The sequence below is a fragment of the Maylandia zebra genome, linkage group LG2, assembly GCF_041146795.1.
Source record: "Maylandia zebra isolate NMK-2024a linkage group LG2, Mzebra_GT3a, whole genome shotgun sequence".
NCBI lineage: Eukaryota > Metazoa > Chordata > Actinopteri > Cichliformes > Cichlidae > Maylandia > Maylandia zebra.
In genome coordinates, this window is record NC_135168.1 from 40,671,870 (window position 1) to 40,697,578 (window position 25,709).

General features: G+C 40.6%; 1 protein-coding gene across 8 annotated transcripts in view; it reads left to right on the top strand.

The window, feature by feature from the left end:
- The window catches only part of LOC101465246 (protocadherin alpha-C2), a 208,585-nt gene that overhangs the window by 1,316 nt on the left and 181,560 nt on the right, over window positions 1–25,709 (top strand). Inside the window, exon 1 of one of the 8 annotated variants that reach the window (XM_076873734.1) lies at window positions 1–1,179. This exon is cut by the window's left edge and continues 1,316 nt beyond it. In XM_076873734.1, coding sequence (XP_076729849.1) covers window positions 1–1,179 — 1,179 coding nt within the window. Of the gene's footprint in view, window positions 1,180–2,138; window positions 4,609–5,489; window positions 7,982–8,846; window positions 11,318–12,228; window positions 14,734–15,810; window positions 18,306–19,626; window positions 22,126–22,720; window positions 25,179–25,709 lie in introns of those variants that run through there. The other 7 variants (XM_076873686.1, XM_076873767.1, XM_076873754.1 and 4 more) reach the window with 7 other exon arrangements.

A 25,709-nucleotide genomic window follows, 5' to 3' on the forward strand; every position in this document is an offset into this window, starting at 1 on the left:
CATTTACCTTTTGATTTGAAGCCCTCCCCTGACGGTCAGTCATACTCTTTGGTTACCAAAGATTACCTGGATAAGGAAACAACGCATATGTATACCATTACAGTAACAGCTAAGGATTTAGGAAGCCCAACTTTGTCATCAACGAAGGTAATACAGGTAGAGGTGCAAGATGTTAACGATAACAGGCCTCTTTTCACTGAAAGCCCGTATACCTTTTATGTACTTGAAAATAACAAGGCAGGAATGTCCATTTTCTCAGTCAGTGCTACTGACGCGGATGGAGGTGAAAACGCGGCAGTGACATATTCACTTGTCCGTATGAGCCCGGGGCTCACTATAACCACGTTTTTAAATATAAACGAAGCAAACGGAACGGTTTCAGCACTAAAAAGTTTTGACTTTGAAACGCTGAAAACTTTCCAGTTCCAAGTTGTTGCCTCAGATTCTGGAACTCCGTCATTAAGCAACAATGTCACAGTCAACGTCTTCATCCTGGATCAGAACGACAACGCTCCAGTCATCCTGTATCCACTCAGCTCCAACGGTTCTGCTCAAGGTGTGGAGGAGATTCCCCGAAACGTCAACGCAGGACACTTGGTGACTAAAGTCAGAGCCTATGACGCTGATATAGGATATAACGGCTGGTTGCTCTTTTCACTGCAGGAAGTGACTGACCACAGTCTCTTTGCTTTGGACCGCTATACGGGACAGATCAGAACACTTCGCTCATTCACAGAGACAGACGAGGCTGAGCATAAACTGGTAATACTGGTCAAAGACAACGGCAACGTTTCTCTCTCAGCAACAGCTACTGTGATTGTCAAACTTGTGGAGCCCAAAGAGGCTTTTGCAGCTTCTGATGTTAAAAGTGCAGCAAAAGATGATGAGGACAGTAATGTCATATTTTACCTCATGATAACTTTGGGCGCAGTTTCTGTACTTTTTCTCGTCAGCATTATTGTGCTGATTGCAATGCAGTGCTCAAAATCCACAGACTATACTTCCAAATATCTGCCAGAGACTAATTATGATGGGACACTGTGTCACAGCATCCAGTACAGATCAGGAGAGAAGCGGTACATGCTCGTTGGACCCAGAATGAGTATAGGATCTACTATAGTACCAGGAAGCCATGCAAATACACTTGTGCTTCCCGACAGAAGAGGTGCTACTAAAGAGGTAAGACCTTAATACCAATCTTATGCACAACCACGTTTATCCTTGTGTTCATCTAAATTTTTTGCTGTAATGCTGTCTCTGAAACTCTTGTTACAATGTGGTCTTTTAAAGCATGTGTTTCACTTTTGTTCCAATGTCCCAATTATGTAACTGACATATATGTATTATGGAACATCGGTTAAAGTTAGCTGTAAAAAATTTATATGCTTCCGAAGCCAATCTGTTCTCTTCAAGAAAGTCCCACTGCTTGTCTTGCTTGCTGCTGACAAACATTAATCAGTTTAAGTAAGTGAAGACAGTGTTATTAAAAAAAGAAAAACGATAAATGCAGTTATCGATATAAATATTTCCTCTTTTGACTGTGTCAGCGTAATTGCGCTGTCCAATGTGCTGAAATTGTTTAATTCTGGGGAATGAACCATTTAAGACAACAATCACTTCACCGGTCTTTCAAATAACGTTTAGATGTCCATTTCTGTCAGCATTCTTACGCTCTGCTTCTTTGGAATATACAGTATATCTTTCCTGTCTGCCCTGACTTAATTATACACTATCAGAAAGTCTGTAGTGGGCGGGATTGCGTGCCCTTTAAGTATTTTCCACTGAAGGCATTATTATTGATCCTATTTACTTGCTAATAAAAGACATTTGACTCACAGTTTTGAGTTTCTGACAGAATACTAGATATGACGGCGACCAGCTGTAGCAGACAGGCTTCAGTTTCCTCCAAAGCGTTAGACTTCAAAAAGTCAAAAGTAAAGTGGCGGGAAAAGGGAACAGGTGAACTGTTTTGGTTTCGTACCATTATGTAGTGGCCACTTGGTGTCGGTATGGCATAGGGAATGGTTGCGCTTCATTCTATACAGGCCCTGCCCATCTGTGGTTCCTATCTGGTGGAGGTGTACACAGGGAGTGTGCAAAGGAGGCTAGATATCAAATAAAACCAAAAGCGGTAAATTTTCGTCAATGGAATTTCACCTTTTACAGTTTCGTGAACATATTCTAATACGACTGACTCCATAAGCGATGGGATCACTGAGTTTGCCTCCGAGAAAGCCCTTATATATTTACCTCGGGATGGGGGAAGGAGGACAAAGACACCGCGTGAACTGCTGGTGGATCGCCGGGATTGTGTTGCTGTGCTTTGCGGAGAGGATTTTGGCGCAGTTAAGATACTCCATTCCAGAAGAAGTTCAGGTGGGATACCCTGTTGGAAATGTTGCAAAGGATTTAGGACTAGAGATCAGCAGCTTAACTGGCAGGAAATTCCGTATTGTTTCGGTTCCAACTCAAGATCTGTTTCAGTTAAATCAGAACAATGGAGTGTTGTATGTTGGGAAAAAGATGGATCGTGAAGAGCTCTGTGATGGAAGCAAGGTTTGTTTGATAAACCTGAAAATTGTTGTTGAAAGCCCCTTGGAAATACATTATGTTGGAGTTGAAATAACCGATATTAATGATAATTCACCGACTTTTCCAGAAAGCGAACAGCGACTGAAAATCGCAGAGAATACGCCTCCAGGTACTCGTTTCCAAATTCATGCCGCTCGAGACCCTGATTTTGGTGCTCATTCAGTTCGAAAATACATACTGAGTCACACGGATTTATTCGATATTGAAGTCAGAGACAGTGAAGAGGACAAGATGCCCTTTTTAGTGCTAAAAAAGTCTTTGGATAGAGAGCAAAAGGCTGAGCATCGTTTACTGTTAACAGCCGTAGATGGGGGGAGTCCAGCGAAATCAGGAAGCCTTAATTTAACCATCACCGTGCTAGACACGAATGATAATCGACCTGTGTTCAGCAAAGATGTATATACTGTGTCACTGGATGAAAATGCACCAATAGGAACATTTGTTGTAAAATTAAACGCTACAGATTTGGATGAAGGTTCCAATGGCAACATTGAATACAACTTTGGTAAAATACAAAGGAAAAAAGTGCACGACACCTTTGAATTGGACAGCATCACCGGTGAGATTCGTGTAAAGGGAAAAGTAGACTTTGAGGAAACGGAGCTGTACAGGCTAGATTTGCAGGCTTCAGATAAAGGTCAGCCACCCTGGACAGTCGAAAGTAGAGTTGTGATTAAAATAAAGGACGTGAACGACAATAAACCAGACATTGAAGTAACATCACTGTCCAGTTTAATCCCAGAGGATTCAAAGCCCGGCACAGTCATCGCCCTCATCAGCGTTGTCGACAACGATTCAGGCTTTAATGGGAAGGTTATTTGTAAAGTATCGCAGGATGTTCCATTTGATCTGACGCCATCACTTGAGGAAAACATGTACTCGCTCGTTACAAAGGGCCGTTTAGACAGAGAAACTGTTTCCCGCTATGATATCACAATAACAGCTACTGATTGCGGTGAACCTCAGCTTTCAACAGTGAAAACACTGAGTGTTCAGGTGTCAGATGTAAATGATAACACACCAGTTTTTAGTCAGAATCCATTTGAGTTGTATTTGATAGAAAACAACACCCCGGGCGCACCAATATTTTCTGTGAGCGCAGTTGATGATGATTTGAATGAAAATGCAGCAATTACATATAAAATCGTGAGAGGTGATGGTCTACAGGATGCTATTACATCTTTCCTGAATGTAAATTCGGATAATGGACAAATCACTGCGCTGAAAAGTTTTGACTTTGAAACGCTGAAAACTTTCCAGTTCCAAGTTGTTGCCTCAGATTCTGGAACTCCGTCATTAAGCAACAATGTCACAGTCAACGTCTTCATGCTGGACCAGAACGACAACGCTCCAGTCATCCTGTATCCACTCAGCTCCAACGGTTCTGCTCAAGGTGTGGAGGAGATTCCCCGAAACGTCAACGCAGGACACTTGGTGACTAAAGTCAGAGCCTATGACGCTGATATAGGATATAACGGCTGGTTGCTCTTTTCACTGCAAGAAGTGACTGACCACAGTCTCTTTGCTTTGGACCGCTATACAGGACAGATCAGAACACTTCGCTCATTCACAGAGACAGACGAGGCTGAGCATAAACTAGTAATACTGGTCAAAGACAACGGCAACGTTTCTCTCTCAGCAACAGCTACTGTGATTGTCAAACTTGTGGAGCCAAAAGAGGCTTTTGCAGCTTCTGATATTAAAAGTGCGGCAAAAGATGATGAGGACAGTAATGTGATCTTTTACCTCATAATAACTTTGGGCGCAGTTTCTGTGCTTTTTCTCGTCAGCATCATCGTGCTGATTGCAATGCAGTGCTCCAAATCCACAGACTATACTTCTAAATATCTGCCAGAGACTAATTATGATGGGACACTGTGTCACAGCATCCAGTACAGATCAGGAGAGAAGCGGTACATGCTAGTTGGACCCAGAATGAGTATAGGATCTACTATAGTACCTGGGAGTCATGCAAATACTCTCGTGCTTCCCGACAGAAGAGGTGCAACTGAAGAGGTAAGGCCTTAATACCAAACTTTTGCACAACCCTGTTTATCCTTGCGCTCCTATAAATGTTTTGCTGCAATTTTGTCCCTGAAACTCTTGTCACAATGTATTTTTTAAAGCATGTCTTGTTCAAATTTTCCTATCTGCAATATGTAACTGAGATATAAATATTAAGAAACATCGCTTTGGTTAGCTGGATGAACTTTTCATGCTTCCGAAGTCACTCTGTTCTCCTTGATAAAGTCCAACTGCTTGTCTTTTTGCTACCGACAAACATTAATCAGTTTAAGTAAGTGAAGAGGTTTTGTTTTTAAATTAATTACACGAAGAAAGCTTTCTAATAGCGTTATTAACCTTCCTGTCGTGTTCGGGTCAAATCTGACCGATTTACAAATAAAAAACCTCACAAATACTTTGTTTTACATCCGATTGCCTCGAGTCCTGATGAAATTCTCCACACTATGCACTTGAACATATAAAAGTGATGAGCACCTCTTCAACTGTGTTACATCCGTGTGACCACCATTACAAATGAATGTCTGCCCTGACTTAAATACATCCCTTTCAGAAAGTATGTAGTAGGCGCGACTGAGTCCTCTATAAGTGTTCTCGACTGAAGGGATTATTATTGATCCTATTTGCTTTTTAATAAAAACTATTTGAATCACATTGTTGCGTTACTTACAGAATACCAGATATGAAGGTGACCAGCTGTAACAGGCAGGCTTCAGCTTCATCCAAAGCGTTTCGTATCATACTATAGTAACCACTTGGTGTCGGTATGTCATTGGGAATGGTTGTGCGCTTCATTCTGCACAGGCCCTGCCCATCTGTGGTTCCTATCTGGTGGAGGTGTACACAGGGAGTGTGCAGAGGAGGCTAGATATCAAATAAAACCAAAAGCGGTAAATCTTCGTTAATAGAATTTCATCTTTTGGAGAATCGTGAAAATGTTCTAATGAGACTGACTCCATAAGCGATAGGATAACTGAGTTTGCCTCCGAGAAAGCCCTTATATATTTACCTCGGGATGGGGGAAGGAGGACAAAGACACCGCGTGAACTGCTGGTGGATCGCCGGGATTGTGTTGCTGTGCTTTGCGGAGAGAATTTTGGCGCAGTTAAGATACTCTGTTCCAGAAGAAGTTCAGGTGGGATACCCTGTTGGAAATGTTGCAAAGGATTTAGGACTAGAGATCAGCAGCTTAACTGGCAGGAAATTCCGTATTGTTTCGGGTCCAAATCACTATCTGTTTCAGTTAAATCAGAACAATGGAGTGTTGTATGTTGGCAAAAAAATGGATCGTGAAGAGCTCTGTGATGGAAGCAAGGTTTGTTTGATAAACCTGAAAATTGTTGTTGAAAGCCCACTGGAAATACATTATGTTGGAGTTGAAATAACCGATATTAATGATCATTCGCCGACTTTTCCAGAAAGCGAACAGCGACTGGAAATAGCAGAGAATACGCCTCCAGGTACTCGTTTCCAAATTCATGCTGCCCGAGACCCTGATTTTGGTGCACAATCACTTCGAAAATATACACTGAATCCCACGGATTTATTTGATATTGAACTCAGAGACAGTGAAGAGGACAAGATGCCCTTTTTAGTACTAAAAAAGTCTTTGGATAGAGAGCAAAAGGCGGAGCATCGTTTACTGTTAACAGCCGTAGATGGGGGGAGTCCAGCGAAATCAGGAAGCCTTAATTTAACCATCACCGTGCTAGACGCGAATGATAACCGACCTGTGTTCAGCAAAGATGTATATACTGTGTCACTGGATGAAAATGCACCAAAAGGGACCCAAGTTATAAAATTAAACGCTACAGATAAGGATGAAGGTTTGAATAGTGAAATTGAATACAACTTTGGAAAAACACAAAAGAAAAAAGTGCACGACACCTTTGAATTGGACAGCATCACCGGTGAGATTCGTGTAAAGGGAAAAGTAGACTTTGAGGAAACGGAGCTGTACAGGCTAGATTTGCAGGCTTCAGATAAAGGTCAGCCACCCTGGAAAGCCGAAAGTAGAGTTGTGATTAAAATAAAGGACGTGAACGACAATAAACCAGACATTGAAGTAACATCACTGTCCAGTTTAATCCCAGAGGATTCAAAGCCCGGCACTGTCATCGCTCTCATCAGCGTTGTCGACAAAGATTCAGGCGTTAATGGGAAGGTTATTTGTAAAGTATCGCAGGATGTTCCATTTGATCTGACGCCATCACTTGAGGAAAACATGTACTCGCTCGTTACAAAGGGCCGTTTAGACAGAGAAACTGTTTCCCGCTATGATATCACAATAACAGCTACTGATTGCGGTGAACCTCAGCTTTCAACAGTGAAAACACTGAGTGTTCAGGTGTCAGATGTAAATGATAACACACCAGTTTTTAGTCAGAATCCATTTGAGTTGTATTTGATAGAAAACAACACCCCGGGCGCACCAATATTTTCTGTGAGCGCAGTTGATGATGATTTGAATGAAAATGCAGCGATTACATATAAAATCGTGAGAGGTGATGGTCTACAGGATGCTATTACATCTTTCCTGAATGTAAATTCGGATAATGGACAAATCACTGCGCTGAAAAGTTTTGACTTTGAAACGCTGAAAACTTTCCAGTTCCAAGTTGTTGCCTCAGATTCGGGAACTCCGCCACTAAGCAGCAACGTCACAGTCAGCGTCTTCATCCTGGATCAGAACGACAACGCTCCAGTCATCCTGTATCCACTCAGCTCCAACGGTTCTGCTCAAGGTGTGGAGGAGATTCCCCGAAACGTCAACGCAGGACACTTGGTGACTAAAGTCAGAGCCTATGACGCTGATATAGGATATAACGGCTGGTTGCTCTTTTCACTGCAAGAAGTGACTGACCACAGTCTCTTTGCTTTGGACCGCTATACAGGACAGATCAGAACACTTCGCTCATTCACAGAGACAGACGAGGCTGAGCATAAACTGGTAATACTGGTCAAAGACAACGGCAACGTTTCTCTCTCAGCAACAGCTACTGTGATTGTCAAACTTGTGGAGCCCAAAGAGGCTTTTGCAGCTTCTGATGTTAAAAGTGCAGCAAAAGATGTTGAGGACAGTAATGTCATATTTTACCTCATGATAACTTTGGGCGCAGTTTCTGTACTTTTTCTCATAAGTATCGTCGTGCTGATTACAATGCAGTGCTCCAAATCCACAGACTATACTTCTAAATATCTGCCAGAGACTAATTATGATGGGACACTGTGTCACAGCATCCAGTACAGATCAGGAGAGAAGCGGTACATGCTAGTTGGACCAAGAATGAGTATAGGATCTACTATAGTACCGGGCAGTCATGCAAATACTCTCGTGCTTCCTGATAGGAGAAGAACATCTGAAGAGGTAAGAGCACGTTTTTACTTAAAGCTGTTTCGGGAATGAAAACAAAATTCCCTCCTGGCAAACACCACTCTCTTTGGAGATAAAACATGCGGTCCATTTTACTATATAATGCAAATAATTTTAATCAGTGTTCTGTATATCCGTGTTGAAGTTTTGTAGTGCAGGTAAATAACAGGAAATCATATTTTGTTTGGTTCTCATTAAGTGCAGTGTACTGGTTCCGTAAAGAAAAGCAAGAAAGAAATGTCTTTATTCTGAATTTTTAAAAATTTTTTTTATCCTATTTTATCTTATTTTGTTATTTTTATTTATTTAAGTATTTTTGTAGTAAAGGAGGGATGCATACCTGAATAACGTTGTATTTATGGAAGGTAATATTCACTATTATGATTAGGGTACGTGAACTGAAAGCTTTGATCGTGACACTTCCCTGTCTTTGCAACTTGAAAAGCTATATAAATACGTAATAAGCACAATGGAACTATCCAATTTGCAAACACACTGATATTGCTGATTTTTTGATGGTATATTTTAAAAATAGTCCGTAATACTGTTTCCAGCTGGATTAAGTAGACGACCCAAATGCCCTAAGCCCATTCCGGGTCCTGTTATTGCGTCAATTCTCAACTATCTTAATATACAAACAAACAACAACAACGACAAACAAACAAACAAATCTTCAAAACGTAAAAATGTCTTAATTTTTTTGAATCCACACGGTGTCAGTGTAATATCAGCATCCAGTTTTTGTGTTATAGCACTGGTCCTGCCCCTTCCACAGAGGTTTTGTTGTGGTGGACAGAAAGGAGACGACACTATCCACAGACACAAGTGTAGCCGTGATTTATACATGGGAAGCTTCGGAATATTGGGTATATTTCAGAGTGGATGTTATGTTTTGAAAAATTAATGTTAGACCACGGTCTTGGATGTAAAGACCTCTAAGTGGATACATATTTTGTTATCTTAACGAAAACGATGGAGCCAAGAGGACAAAGACGAGGAACGCAGTGCTGGTGGCTTGCTATCAGCTTTTATCTGATGCTCAGCTGTGTGGAGCGGGTTTCAGCTCAGATAAAATATTCAATTCAAGAGGAAGTAAAGGTAGGAAGTGTTGTTGGGAATGTGGCAAAGGATCTGGGACTGGACATCAGTTCATTAGAGGAACGACGGTTTCGTATTGTTTCTGGAGCTGAAGATGCTCATTTTGAAGTAAATCCGAACAATGGCGTTCTGTATGTTCACGGAAATATCGACCGAGAAGAGCTGTGCGAAAAAATACATCCATGTATTAAAAACCTAAAACTGGTAGCTGAAAACCCCATGGAAATACATTATGTAGGAGTGGAAATAATAGATGTAAACGATAATTCACCAAGGTTTCCTGATGAAGAAAAAATATTAGAAATTCCTGAATCAACTCTCCAAGGTAAACGATTTCAGTTGCCAACTGCACATGATCCAGATGTTGTTACTAATACAGTACGAACGTACAAATTAAACCATAACGATCACTTTAGTTTGCAAATTAGAGAGAGGGGAGAAGATAAGATACCATTCTTAGTTTTACAAAAGCCTCTGGATCGGGAAAAGGAGAACGAACACAAACTGATACTGACAGGAACTGACGGAGGAAATCCACCGAGATCAGGGACTCTTAATGTCACAGTCATAGTCCTGGATTCAAATGATAACCATCCTGCATTTAGTAAAGAAGTTTATTCAGTAACGATACCTGAAAATGTAGATGCGGGTACAAGTGTAACTACCGTAAAGGCGACTGATTTGGACGAGAGTTCAAACGGAGAAATTGAATATTTTTTTGGTGAAGAACTTGACCCTAAATTGTATGATACATTTAGCCTAGATAAGGACACTGGTGAAATTCGAGTGAAGGGCGAAATTGACTTTGAGAATATGGAGGTATACAAGTTGGACGTCCACGCCACAGACAAAGGACAACCTCCGATGAGTACCGACTGCAGGGTGATTATCAAGGTGCTGGACATAAATGATAATAAACCTGAGATAGAGGTGACATCTTTGTCAAAGATTGTATCAGAAGATTCCAAACCTGGGACTGTGGTGGCTTTGATCAGTATTACAGACCAAGACGCGGGTTTAAACGGTAAAGTAATATGTAGTCTTTCAGACAATGTGCCATTCGATTTAAAACCGTCATTTCAAGATAACATGTACTCTTTAGTTATTAAACATAAATTAGACCGAGAATCAGTTTCCCATTACGACGTCACAATAACAGCTACAGACTGTGGCGTGCCTCCTCTGTCTACATCCAGAACTTTAAGTATTGATGTGTCAGACGTGAATGATAATGCGCCACAATTTGCACAGAATCCAGTTGAACTTTACCTGGTAGAGAATAACGAGCCTGGAAAGCCGATATTTTCAGTTTCTGCCTCAGATAAAGATTTGAATGAAAACGCGGCTTTAACGTATCGTATAATCAGAGAGGAAAGCAGTCAACAGAAAAACGCAGCATTTTTAAATATTAATTCAGAAAATGGACAAATCACTGCCCTTAAAAGTTTCGACTTTGAAACGATGAAAACTTTCCAGTTCCAAGTTGTTGCCTCAGATTCTGGAACTCCATCACTAAGCAACAACGTCACAGTCAACGTCTTCATCCTGGATCAGAACGACAACGCTCCAGTCATCCTGTACCCACTCAGCTCCAATGGTTCTGCTCAAGGTGTGGAGGAGATTCCCCGAAACGTCAACGCAGGACACTTGGTGACTAAAGTCAGAGCCTATGACGCTGATATAGGATATAACGGCTGGTTGCTCTTTTCACTGCAGGAAGTGACTGACCACAGTCTCTTTGCTTTGGACCGCTATACAGGACAGATCAGAACACTTCGCTCATTCACAGAGACAGACGAGGCTGAGCATAAACTGCTCATACTGGTCAAAGACAACGGCAACGTTTCTCTCTCAGCAACAGCTACTGTGATTGTCAAACTTGTGGAGCCCAAAGAGGCTTTTGCAGCTTCTGATGTTAAAGGTGCAGCAAAAGATGATGAGGACAGTAATGTGATCTTTTACCTGATGATAACTTTGGGCGCAGTTTCTGTGCTTTTTCTCGTCAGTATCATCGTGCTGATTGCAATGCAGTGCTCCAAATCCACAGACTATACGTCTAAATATCTGCCAGAGACTAATTATGATGGGACACTGTGTCACAGCATCCAGTACAGATCAGGGGAGAAGCGGTACATGCTCGTTGGACCCAGAATGAGTATAGGATCTACTATAGTACCGGGCAGTCATGCAAATACACTAATGCTTCCTGATAGGAAACGTCCTTCTGAAGAGGTAAGACCATGTTTAAGTTTTAACTGTCTTACCAGACGTGTTCCCTTTAGAAGTAAAACATATAATGTTCCTGATTTAAAGATAATATTACACCTGAATTGCAGCATATTTGTTAGCACTGTCCATGGTCCTGGCAAGTGGTTAAACTGCTGAAATTTAAGTTTGTTTTGTTCATAATATGAGAATTCGATTCTCTGTGTTGTTGTTTTTTGTTTTTTTTGTTTTTTTTTACTAAAAATGTCGCGTGTTTATTTAGGGATTAAATTACACGATTCAGTAGCTATATTGATTTAGGCGTCTATGAGTTTGTTTGTTTGTTTGTTTTTATTAGAAATCCATAGGTCCCTTGTAGTTGATTCTTATTTGTTTTCCTTGGAAAAAATGTTGTTAATTGCCTTCAAACCCTGTCATCGTTTCACTCAATCATCATTCAATTTTGTCAAAATCACACTTTTTTCTTTTAGAGAAATAATCGCACACGAAGCTAAATTGCTTTGACCTAAAGAAAAATACAACACTTGGATATACTAATACTAATAAGATGTTGACTACTACGATTAGGGACGATGATATGACAGCCTTGAAGTGGGTTAACTGATCAACATACTCTTTTGAAAAAAACTGAAAATTTGCTGCCTTTAATTCGTAGAAGTAAATTGTTATTCGGATGTATTACTTTGAAACACATACGTTACTAGCAAAAATTAGAACAATTTTCTAGACACGAAGCGACAACTTGCAGACGGGCTGATGTTGCAGTTTATGTGGTAGTTTTGTTTATCAACATATACTCATATGTTCAGTCCACAAGGTGTCAGTGTCATATCAGCATCACACTGGTATATTTTAGTGCTGGCCCTGCCCCTTCTATACAGTTTTTGTTCTGGTCGACAGAGAGGAGACGGTACCTTCCACAGAAACAAGTGTAGCCGTGATTAATACATCGGTTTGTTTGGAATCTGCAACACATTTCGCACTGGATATTTTGTTATTTAAACTACTTCCTTTGCTCAAAGGACTTTTAAGCGGGTATATAATTGGAAACATAAAGCGAAACGATGGAGCCAGGAGGACAAAGACGAGGAACGCAGTGCTGGTGGTTTGCTCTCAGCTTTTCTCTGATGCTCAGCTGTGTGGAGCGGGTTACAGCTCAGATAAAATATTCAGTTCTAGAGGAAGTAACGGTAGGAAGTGTTGTTGGGAATGTGGCAAAAGATCTGGGACTGGACATCAGTTCACTAGAGGAAAGACAGTTTCGTATTGTCTCTGGGGCTGAAAATAATCAATTTCTAGTAAATCCGAGAAATGGCGTCCTCTCTGTTCAAGAGAACATTGACAGAGAAGAGCTATGCAAAAGCATTTCTCCTTGTCTCATAAACCTAAAAATGGTAGCTGAGAATCCCATGGAAGTACATTATGTAGGAGTGGAAATCATAGACGTAAATGATAATTCACCCAGCTTTCAAGAGGAAGAAAGCATACTGGAGATTTCAGAGTCTACTTTCCCAGGTAAACGATTTCAGTTGCCAGCTGCACATGATCCAGATGTTGTTACTAATACAGTACGGATGTACAAATTGATCAATAACGATCATTTTAGTTTACAAATTCGAGAGAGGGGAGAGGACAAGATACCATTCTTAGTTTTACAAAAGGCTTTGGATCGAGAAAAGGAAAATAAACACAAACTGATCCTGACAGCAATTGACGGAGGAAATCCACCGAGATCAGGGACTCTTAATGTCACAGTCATAGTCCTGGATTCAAATGACAATAACCCTACATTTAGTCAAGAAGTGTATTCAGTAACAATACACGAAAATGTAGAGGTGAATACATGTGTAATTACCGTAAATGCAACTGATTTGGACGAAAGTTCAAACGGAGAAATAGAGTACGTTTTCGGTGGTCAACTTGACCGAAAGATTTATGAACTGTTTAGCTTAGATAAAAACACTGGTGAAATTCGAGTAAAAGGAAACATTGACTTTGAGACGGTGGATGTTTATAAACTAGATGTACACGCCACAGACAAAGGACAACCTCCGATGAGTACCGACTGCAGGGTGATTATCAAGGTGCTTGACGTAAATGATAATAAACCTGAGATAGAGGTGACATCTTTGTCAAAGATTGTATCAGAAAATTCCAAACCTGGGACTGTGGTGGCTTTGATCAGTATTACAGACCAAGACGCGGGTTTAAACGGTAAAGTAATATGTAGTCTTTCAGACAATGTGCCATTTGATTTAAAACCGTCATTTCAAGATAACATGTACTCTTTAGTTATTAAACATAAATTAGACCGAGAATCAGTTTCCCATTACAACGTCACAATAACAGCTACAGACTGTGGCGTGCCTCCTCTGTCTACATCCAGAACTTTGAGTATTGATGTGTCAGACGTGAATGATAATGCGCCACAATTTGCACAGAATCCAGTTGAACTTTACCTGGTAGAAAATAACGAGCCTGGAAAGCCGATATTTTCAGTTTCTGCCTCAGATAAAGATTTGAATGAAAACGCGGCTTTAACTTATCGTATAATCAGAGAGGAAAGCAGTCAACAGAAAAACGCAGCATTTTTAAATATTAATTCAGAAAATGGACAAATCACTGCCCTTAAAAGTTTTGATTTTGAAACGCTGAAAACTTTCCAGTTCCAAGTTGTTGCCTCAGATTCTGGAACTCCGTCACTAAGCAACAATGTCACAGTCAACGTCTTCATCCTGGATCAGAACGACAACGCTCCAGTCATCCTGTACCCACTCAGCTCCAACGGTTCTGCTCAAGGTGTGGAGGAGATTCCCCGAAACGTCAACGCAGGACACTTGGTGACTAAAGTCAGAGCCTATGACGCTGATATAGGATATAACGGCTGGTTGCTCTTTTCACTGCAGGAAGTAACTGACCACAGTCTCTTTGCTTTGGACCGCTATACAGGACAGATCAGAACACTTCGCTCATTCACAGAGACAGACGAGGCTGAGCATAAACTGGTAATACTGGTCAAAGACAACGGCAACGTTTCTCTCTCAGCAACAGCTACTGTGATTGTCAAACTTGTGGAGCCCAAAGAGGCTTTTGCAGCTTCTGATGTTAAAAGTACAGCAAAAGATGATGAGGACAGTAATGTCATATTTTACCTCATGATAACTTTGGGCGCAGTTTCTGTACTTTTTCTCGTCAGCATCGTAGTGCTGATTGCAATGCAGTGCTCCAAATCCACAGACTATACTTCCAAATATCTGCCAGAGACTAATTATGATGGGACACTGTGTCACAGCATCCAGTACAGATCAGGAGAGAAGCGGTACATGCTAGTTGGACCCAGAATGAGTATAGGATCTACTATAGTACCTGGAAGTCACGCAAATACTCTCGTACTCCCTGACAGGAGACGTCCTTCTGAGGAGGTAGGTCCATTGTGCGATTTTAAATCAAGGTTATTTTGGTTGTCAAGACGAAGTTTCCTTTACGATGTATCATTAACTTTTGAAACAGATGGAAATGTATTTAAGGTTTTTAATCGTTTTATTTCATTCCTCTCTTCTTTTTGTTTTACACAATTTATTTTCAAACAGTATTTTAGTTGTTATCACCATCATTTTGAAAGACTGCCCATTATATTCTGTAGTCTTTTGACACTGCACTAATTGCTGGGATATCCACGTATGCATAGGGAAAGAATAGTTTAGAAAAGATAAGTAACTAAATAAAGAAGGTCACGCCACTCAGATTGGGAAACTGTGGCAAAACACATGCATATTCATTAGCGTTGTCCATGGACAGGTGACCTTCAGACATAAACTCGTGGTCTTCAAGTTCAAATCTGTTTTTCGTTTCAGACCTTTTTGTATTTAGCGCCAATCCTATGTTTTCTATCACACTTATTAGAAATCACTAATTGTGTTACATATTACTGCGTCGTGGAAATAGTAATATACCTATCCACTGCTCGAATGGGATCCTGTTAATTCATCTGAAACGTGAAACTTAGCAGTACAAGCCTGAAACTCGCGTGTGCTGTGTCCTCGATTATTTTTCATCCAGTCTGCGCGCAGTTTTATCAGAATCACTTGTGCGTTTGGCTAATCCTGCATCATTACACAGCATTAATGTAATACTGACAAATATCAGAATTCCCTGTTGCAATTAGTCATTATGATATACTGTACGCGTCTATCAGCTGATCATCATATGACGCAAAAATACATGAAATTTTATTCCTGAGACTCTGAAATATGTGACAAATTAAATCCATCACGGTACAAAAAATTCTTAAGAAAACATTTTTAGACTTGTTTTAATAGTGACTGGGACACATTTGGAAACATACTTGTATATTACATGTAGATGTTTGCTCTAACAATGAGTCACAAGATGTTCAGTCCACAAGGTGTCAGTGTCATATCTGCATCAAACTAATATGTTTTAGTTCTGGCCCTGCCCCTTCCACAGAGGTTTTGTTCTGGTTGGCAGAGAGGAGACGATACCTCAGACAGAAACAAGTGTAACCGTGATTTTTCCATGAATACAAGGGAATATGGGAAGAAGTGTTGATTTAGGCTACTTCCTTTACGGTAAACACCTCTGAGTGGATACAGTATTTATTATCTAAACGACAACGATGGAGGCAGGAGGACAAAGACGAGGAACGCAGTGTTGGTGGGTTGCTATCAGCTTTTCTCTGATGCTCAGCTGTGTGGAGCGGGTATCAGCACAAATAAAATATTCAGTTCCAGAGGAAGTAAAGGTAGGAAGTGTTGTTGGGAATGTGGCAAAGGATCTGGGACTGGATATCAGTTCACTGGAGAAACGACGGTTTCGTATTGTTTCTGGAGCTGAAGATGCTCAGTTTGAAGTAAATCCGAACAATGGCGCGCTGTATGTTCACGGAAATATCGACCGAGAGGAGCTGTGCGAAAGAATACATCCATGTATCAAAAACCTAAAATTGGTAGCTGAGAACCCTATGGAAATACATCATGTGGGCGTGGAAATCATGGATGTAAATGATAATTCCCCCAGTTTTCAAGAATATGAAAAAATATTGGAAATGTCTGAATCCACTATAACAGGCAGACGGTTTCAATTGCCAACTGCGCATGATCCAGATGTTGTTACTAATACTGTGCGTATGTACAAATTAAACCATAACGATCATTTTAGTTTACAAATTCGAGAGAGAGGAGAGGACAAGGTACCATTTTTAGTTTTACAAAAGTCTCTGGATCGGGAAAAGGAAAGTGAACACAAACTGATACTAACAGCAATTGACGGCGGAAATCCACCGAGATCAGGGACTGTTAATGTCACAGTCATAGTCCTCGATTCGAATGATAATCACCCTACATTTAGTCAAGAAGTTTATTACGCTACAGTACGTGAGAATACAGATGCGGGTGTGTTTGTAATTAAGCTAAATGCGACTGACCTGGATGAGGGACTAAATGGACAAATTGAATACTTTTTTGGTGAAGAACTTAAGGGTAATTTATATGAGATTTTTAATATGGATAAGGACACTGGTGAGCTTCGAATCAATGGGGAAATTGACTTTGAGAAAACTGATATTTTTAAGTTGGACGTCCACGCCACGGACAAAGGACAACCTCCGATGAGTGCGGATTGCACAGTAATCATCAGTGTCTTGGACGTAAATGATAATAAACCTGAAATAGAGGTAACATCTTTGTCAAAGATTGTATCAGAAGATTCCAAACCTGGGACTGTGGTGGCTTTGATCAGTATTACAGACCAAGACGCGGGTTTAAACGGTAAAGTAATATGTAGTCTTTCAGACAATGTGCCATTCGATTTAAAACCGTCATTTCAAGATAACATGTACTCTTTAGTTATTAAACATAAATTAGACCGAGAATCAGTTTCCCATTACGACGTCACAATAACAGCTACAGACTGTGGCGTGCCTCCTCTTTCTACATCCAGAACTTTGAGTATTGATGTGTCAGACGTGAATGATAATGCGCCACAGTTTGCACAGAATCCAGTTGAACTTTACCTGGTAGAGAATAACGAGCCTGGAAAGCCGATATTTTCAGTTTCTGCCTCAGATAAAGATTTGAATGAAAACGCGGCTTTAACGTATCGTATAATCAGAGAGGAAAGCAGTCAACAGAAAAACGCAGCATTTTTAAATATTAATTCAGAAAATGGACAAATCACTGCCCTTAAAAGTTTTGACTTTGAAACGCTGAAAACTTTCCAGTTCCAAGTTGTTGCCTCAGATTCTGGAACTCCGTCACTAAGCAACAATGTCACAGTCAACGTCTTCATCCTGGATCAGAACGACAACGCTCCAGTCATCCTGTACCCACTCAGCTCCAATGGTTCTGCTCAAGGTGTGGAGGAGATTCCCCGAAACGTCAACGCAGGACACTTGGTGACTAAAGTCAGAGCCTATGACGCTGATATAGGATATAACGGCTGGTTGCTCTTTTCACTGCAGGAAGTAACTGACCACAGTCTCTTTGCTTTGGACCGCTACACAGGACAGATCAGAACACTTCGCTCATTCACAGAGACAGACGAGGCTGAGCAAAACTTGCTCATACTAGTCAAAGACAACGGCAACGTTTCTCTCTCAGCAACAGCTACTGTGATTGTCAAGCTTGTGGAGCCCAAAGAGGCTTTTGCAGCTTCTGATGTTAAAAGTGCAGCAAAAGATGTTGAGGACAGTAATGTCATATTTTATCTGATGATAACTTTGGGCGCAGTTTCTGTGCTTTTTCTCGTCAGCATCATCGTGCTGATTGCAATGCAGTGCTCCAAACCCACAGACTATACTTCTAAATATTTACAAGAAGCAAATTATGATGGGACATTGTGTCACAGCATCCAGTACAGATCAGGAGAGAAGCGGTACATGCTCGTTGGACCCAGAATGAGTATAGGATCTACTATAGTACCTGGAAGTCACGCAAATACTCTCGTACTCCCTGACAGGAGGCGTCCTTCTCTAGAGGTAAGAACATATCTTGATTTAAATTGAAGGTCTTTTTGCTTGCAAAGATTATAAAGATGAAAATTCTTTCTACCAGAATCATTTTTCCTTTTAAACATATAATATGATTAGTGTTTAGAACATGGAAGAAATGTGCTCAAGGTTTTTGATTTGTATTTTTGTTTTTTGTAACTGAATTATAAAGTTTTTTAGTTGCTACCTCTAAAAGTTGTCTCGCGAGGTTATCATAACTAGTGGCACAAATTTTTGGAACATAAATTGTTAATAAGGCGGAAATTGCTTCATAAAAAACCCACAATAAATAAGAAAGATGACCAATATATCGGGAAACTATGGGGGAAACAGCGGTATTCTCAAGCGCTGTCCGTGGTTCTGATAAGAGATCACGTTTAGTCAGCTAGTGGTGGTGTTCAAGTTCAAATCTGATGGTTTCACATTTATTCATTTGCACTGTGACAGTGATTAACACAGCCCTTACATTTACTTGAGTCATTCTATCTTTTATTTTCATCCAGTCTGAGTGTAATTTTTTCTAAGTCACATTTTTGTTAAGGAAACAGAGTGCGCATTTGGCAACTACTGCGTTACTAAACAATAATGCCACAATAACAAATAGAGTTCTCTGTTGCAGTTAGCCCTGCATGATATATTAGTCTGTTTACTAAATGTCACAAAAATACTAAGATGATCGTGGCTCAAGAGTTGGGAGTTTGCCTTGTAATCGGAAGGTTGCCGGTTCGAGCCCCGGCTTGGACAGTCTCGGTCGTTGTGTCTTTGGGCAAGACACTTTACTCGTTGCCTACTGGTGGTGGTCAGAGGGTCCGGTGGCGCCAGTGTCCGGCAGCCTCGCCTCTGTCAGTGCGCCCCAGGGCGGATGTGGCTACAATGTAGCTTGCCATCACCAGTGCGTGAATGTGTGTGTGAATGGGTGGATGACAGGTTGTGTAAAGCGCTTTGGGGCCCTTAGGGACTAGTAAAGCGCTATACAAATACAGGCCATTTACCATTTACCATAAACAAAAAGGGCTTCAGAAACTGCAAAAGTACTCCATCATTTGAACATATTGCTGTACAAATAACAAAGAAACAGCAAACAAAAAAAATTGTTCAGTAAGAAAGACTGTTAATTTTTAGTGAGCAGACTACATGTTGGAAACATATTTGTGTAACACATGTAGCTGATTGCTTCAACAATGAGTAACAAGATGTTCAGTCCACAAGGTGTCAGTGTCATATCTGCATCAAACTAATATGTTACAATAGTGGCCCTGCCCCTTCCATAGAGGTTTTGTTCTGGTTGCCAGAGAGGAGACGGTATCGTCCAGAGAAACAAGGGTAGCCGTGATTTTTCCATGAATACAAGGGAAAATGGGAAGCATTACAGACGGGATATTTTGTGATTTATTCTAGCTTCTTAACGATAAATACCTGTGGGTAGATACAGTATTTGTTATCTAACACGATGGAGGCAGGAGGACAAAGACGAGGAACGCAGTGCTGGTGGCTTGCTATCAGCTTTTATCTGATGCTCAGCTGTGTGGAGCGGGTATCAGCTCAGATAAAATATTCGATTCAAGAGGAAGTAAAGGTAGGAAGTGTTGTTGGGAATGTGGCAAAGGATCTGGGACTGGATATCAGTTCACTGGAGGAACGACGGTTTCGTATTGTTTCTGGAGCTGAAGATGCTCAGTTTGAAGTAAATTCGAACAATGGCGTTCTGTATGTTCACGGAAATATCGACCGAGAGGAGCTGTGCGAAAGAATACATCCATGTATTAAAAACCTAAAACTGGTAGCTGAGAACCCCATGGAAATACATTATGTAGGAGTGGAAATCATAGATGTAAATGATAATTCGCCCAGCTTCACTGATGAAGAAAAAATAGTAGAAATTCCTGAATCCACTCTTCAAGGAAAACGTTTCCAGTTGCCAGCCGCACGGGACCCAGATGTTGTTACTAATACTGTACGTATGTACAAATTAAACCATAACGATCATTTTAGTTTACAAATTAGAGAGATGGGAGAGGACAAGGTACCATTTTTAGTTTTACAGAAGGCTCTGGATCGGGAAAAGGAGAATGCACACAAACTGATACTGACAGCAGTTGATGGCGGAAATCCACCGAGAACGGGGACTCTTAATGTCACAGTCATAGTCCTCGATTCAAATGATAATCACCCTACATTTAACCAAGAATTATATTCAGTTACAATACCTGAAAATGTTGATAGGGATACTAGTGTAACTACGGTAAATGCAACTGATCTGGACGAGGGTGTAAACGGAAAGATTGAATACTTTTTTGGTGGCGAACTTAACACTAAATTGTATGATACATTTAGCCTAGATAAGGACACTGGTGAAATTCGAGTGAAAGGCGGAATTGACTTTGAGAATATGGAGGTATACAAGTTGGACGTCCACGCCACAGACAAAGGACAACCTCCGATGAGCACTAACTGCAGGGTGATTATCAATGTATTGGACGTAAATGATAATAAACCTGAGATAGAGGTGACATCTTTGTCAAAGATTGTATCAGAAGACTCTAAACCTGGGACTGTGGTGGCTTTGATCAGTATTACAGACCAAGACGCGGGTTTAAACGGTAAAGTAATATGTAGTCTTTCAGACAATGTGCCATTCGATTTAAAACCGTCATTTCAAGATAACATGTACTCTTTAGTTATTAAACATAAATTAGACCGAGAATCAGTTTCCCATTACGACGTCACAATAACAGCTACAGACTGTGGCGTGCCTCCTCTGTCCACATCCAGAACTTTGAGTATTGATGTGTCAGACGTGAATGATAATGCGCCGCAATTTGCACAGAATCCAGTTGAACTTTACCTGGTAGAAAATAACGAGCCTGGGAAGCCGATATTTTCAGTTTCTGCCTCAGATAAAGATTTGAATGAAAACGCGGCTTTAACGTATCGTATAATCAGAGAGGAAAGCAGTCAACAGAAAAACGCAGCATTTTTAAATATTAATTCGGATAATGGACAAATCACTGCGCTGAAAAGTTTTGATTTTGAAACACTGAAAACTTTCCAGTTCCAAGTTGTTGCCTCAGATTCTGGAACTCCGTCACTATGCAACAACGTCACAGTCAACGTCTTCATCCTGGATCAGAACGACAACGCTCCAGTCATCCTGTACCCACTCAGCTCCAATGGTTCTGCTCAAGGTGTGGAGGAGATTCCCCGAAACGTCAACGCAGGACACTTGGTGACTAAAGTCAGAGCCTATGACGCTGATATAGGATATAACGGCTGGTTGCTCTTTTCACTGCAGGAAGTAACTGACCACAGTCTCTTTGCTTTGGACCGCTATACAGGACAGATCAGAACACTTCGCTCATTCACAGAGACAGACGAGGCTGAGCATAAACTGCTCATACTGGTCAAAGACAACGGCAACGTTTCTCTCTCAGCAACAGCTACTGTGATTGTCAAACTTGTGGAGCCCAAAGAGGCTTTTGCAGCTTCTGATGTTATAAGCGCAGCAAAAGATGATGAGGACAGTAATGTCATATTTTACCTCATGATAACTTTGGGCGCAGTTTCTGTACTTTTTCTCGTCAGCATCATCGTTCTGATTGCAATGCAGTGCTCCAAATCCACAGACTATACTTCTAAATATCTGCCAGAGACCAATTATGATGGGACACTGTGTCACAGCATCCAGTACAGATCAGGAGAGAAGCGGTACATGCTAGTTGGACCCAGAATGAGTATAGGATCTACTATAGTACCTGGAAGTCACGCAAATACTCTTGTGCTTCCTGATAGGAGACGTCCTTCTGAAGAGGTAAGAGCTTTAAAGTGTGATGTCACATGTTTTTGTGCATTCTTTTCCATCAATTTGACTTTTTATATCATCTAAATTTTCTTTTCTTTTTTGAAATCACAATTCTAAAGTATCATAGCTAAAGACTACAGTGCTAACACTAAAGTTAGTTTCATTGACATTTTGGTTATGATAAATGGTGATTCATAATGCTTCTACTGAATCAAATATGGGTCTAGGTAATGCGGTCGATTCTCATGAAAAACCGGTGGAATTGCACGTTACCAGACATGTTGCATGCTACTTTGCTGAACGGCACTTTTCTTAAATCAAATATATGCTGCTGAACAGTGTTGGTCCGGGCTGATCTTCTTTCTTCAGAAGCGGGTTAAATAACATCTTCTGAGATAATCAACATATGGAACAAAATTTAAACCCCCTGATAACGTATTTAATTGTTGGAATAACGGTTTCTTTTTAAACACTGTAATTTATGACTATATACTTCTCCAGTAACCTCTGGGTGTCAGTATTACATTGACAAACTGGAGACCACTTTACCCATCCTCTCACAAAGCTTTTGTTTGCCACTGCTATAAGCAGAGAAGACGCTTGACTCGAGCTCGCAATCATTCCAAATCGCGCTTTATACATTATATTACAACAGGCAATGAGCTAGGTAGTCCAAACATTGTTTTTAAATCTTTTGTTTGATTACAATGGAGAACGAAAAACGAAGTCGTGGAAGGAATGGGGTCTGGTTTATTCTCCATGTAGCTTTGCTGCTGTTTTTCGGGAAAGAGGCTTCGGCAGAAATAAGATACTCTGTTGCAGAAGAGGTGAAAGATGGAACTGTTGTCGGAAATGTTGCAAAGGATCTCGGTCTTGATATCAGCTCTTTGACCAGCCGGCGGTTCCGTGTTGTGTCTGAATCCAAGGATGCGTTTTTTGATGTAAACCAGGACAACGGGGATCTATATTTGTTTAAGAAAATCGACAGAGAGGAGCTTTGCCTGGGCAGTGGGGCATGCATAATGGAGCTAAAAATTATAGCAGAAAACCCTTTGGAAATACACTACGTTGTTGTAGAAATTATTGATATTAACGATCACTCCCCTGTTTTCCCCGAAAAAGAACAGAGGTTTGAAATTTTTGAACAAACCATGGCAGGAAGACGATTTCAGCTGCACACTGCTCGGGACCCCGATTCTGGAATTAACGCAATTCGTACATATACTTTAACCTCAAACGAAAATTTTGAAGTAACAATCCGACAGAGCGATGAGGATATAATACCATTTTTGGTGCTGAAGAAATCGTTGGACAGAGAAAAAATCAACAAATACACGTTAACTGTCACTGCAGTTGATGGAGGAAAACCTCCGCGATCAGGCACCATAAATGTTACTATAATCGTTCTTGACACAAATGACAACCGTCCAACATTTAGTCAAGAGAGCTACCAAATAGAAATAGATGAAAATGTTCAAGTAGGGACTTCAATATTTAGAATGAATGCGACAGACCCAGATGAAGGTTCCAGTAGTGAAATTGTATACAGCCTTGGAAAAACACTCAAGAAAAAAGTCTATGATATATTTGAACTGGATAAAATAAGTGGGGAAATAAGAATAAAGGGAATAGTGGACTATGAAGAAAACGACGTTTATAAACTGGATATCGAGGCATCAGATAAAGGAACACCTCCATTAACTGGTGAGTGCAGATTAATTATAAAGATAAAAGACATCAATGATAATCCGCCAGAAATTGAAATCACATCGCTTTCAAATACAGTGTCTGAGGATTCAAAGCCCGGCACAATGATTTCACTCATCAGTGTGCGAGATAAAGATTCTGGTGTGAATGGGAAAATTATTCTCAGCCTAACCTCAGACTTACCGTTTGAATTAAAACCATCATATAAAGAGAACGTTTATTCCGTTGTCACTAAAGTTCTTTTGGACCGAGAGGAGGTATCTCAATATGAATTGACAATAAAAGCGACCGACTGTGGAGAGCCCCCTTTATCTACTTTTAAAACTTTGAACATCCAGGTAGCAGATGTAAATGACAACAGACCACATTTTCCCATAAATCCACTACACTTTTACCTGTCAGAAAATAACGTTGCTGGGAAATCAATATTCTCCGTAAGCGCAGTGGACAAAGACTTAAGTGACAATGCAGCAATTTCATATCGAATTGTGAAAGAGGGGAGCCAAAATGACATTATGTCATTACTAAGTATAAACAGTGATAACGGACACATTTCCACGCTGAAAAGTTTTGATTTTGAAACGCTGAAAACTTTCCAGTTCCAAGTTGTTGCCTCAGATTCTGGAACTCCGTCACTAAGCAACAACGTCACAGTCAACGTCTTCATCCTGGATCAGAACGACAACGCTCCAGTCATCCTGTATCCACTCAGCTCCAACGGTTCTGCTCAAGGTGTGGAGGAGATTCCCCGAAACGTCAACGCAGGACACTTGGTGACTAAAGTCAGAGCCTATGACGCTGATATAGGATATAACGGCTGGTTGCTCTTTTCACTCCAGGAAGTGACTGACCACAGTCTCTTTGCTTTGGACCGCTATACAGGACAGATCAGAACACTTCGCTCATTCACAGAGACAGACGAGGCTGAGCATAAACTGCTCATACTGGTCAAAGACAACGGCAACGTTTCTCTCTCAGCAACAGCTACTGTGATTGTCAAACTTGTGGAGCCCAAAGAGGCTTTTGCAGCTTCTGATGTTAAAAGTACAGCAAAAGATGATGAGGACAGTAATGTCATATTTTACCTCATGATAACTTTGGGCGCAGTTTCTGTGCTTTTTCTCGTCAGCATCATCGTGCTGATTGCAATGCAGTGCTCCAAACCCACAGACTATACTTCTAAATATTTACAAGAAGCAAATTATGATGGGACATTGTGTCACAGCATCCAGTACAGATCTGGAGACAGGAAGTACATGTTAGTTGGACCCAGAATGAGTATAGGATCTACTATAGTACCAGGAAGCCATACAAATACTCTGGTGATGCCAGACAGAAGACGGCCATCTGAAGAGGTAGGATAAATTCACGATGATTATTTTAATGCAATTGCCTAATTTCGCCTCACCTATTGGATAATCCTTACGACTCCCTGTCGTTTTTTAAGATAATGGAAGTGCTGGCACGTGGTATTGGTGAGGCATCTTAGTCGTTTTGAGTGATGTCCTTCTATTTGTATTGTAAATGTGTTAGCAATGTTACCACTAAACATATTTTGTATTCCTGCCCACGATACCGACGTGGTTATTGGTCATCGAAGAGAGAATCGAGCACGCTGTTGTTATTGATGTGATTTTAAGACTTTTCCACTGTCCATGGTGCTGAAAAGCTCTTATTAAGGTATTTAACTATGCTCGGTTATCACAGGACACTGAAGCTCTTTAACTACTACATTACAGAGTTAGTGCTTGTGATGATGCCCTAGGATATTTTTCCCTTGTCACACGGATAGCCATTTGAATAAAACTTTTAATATATTAAATTACAAAAGTTTCTATTTAGTCGAATCTGTTTTTCCCCATTTCCTACTAAATGTAAGCGCTGAA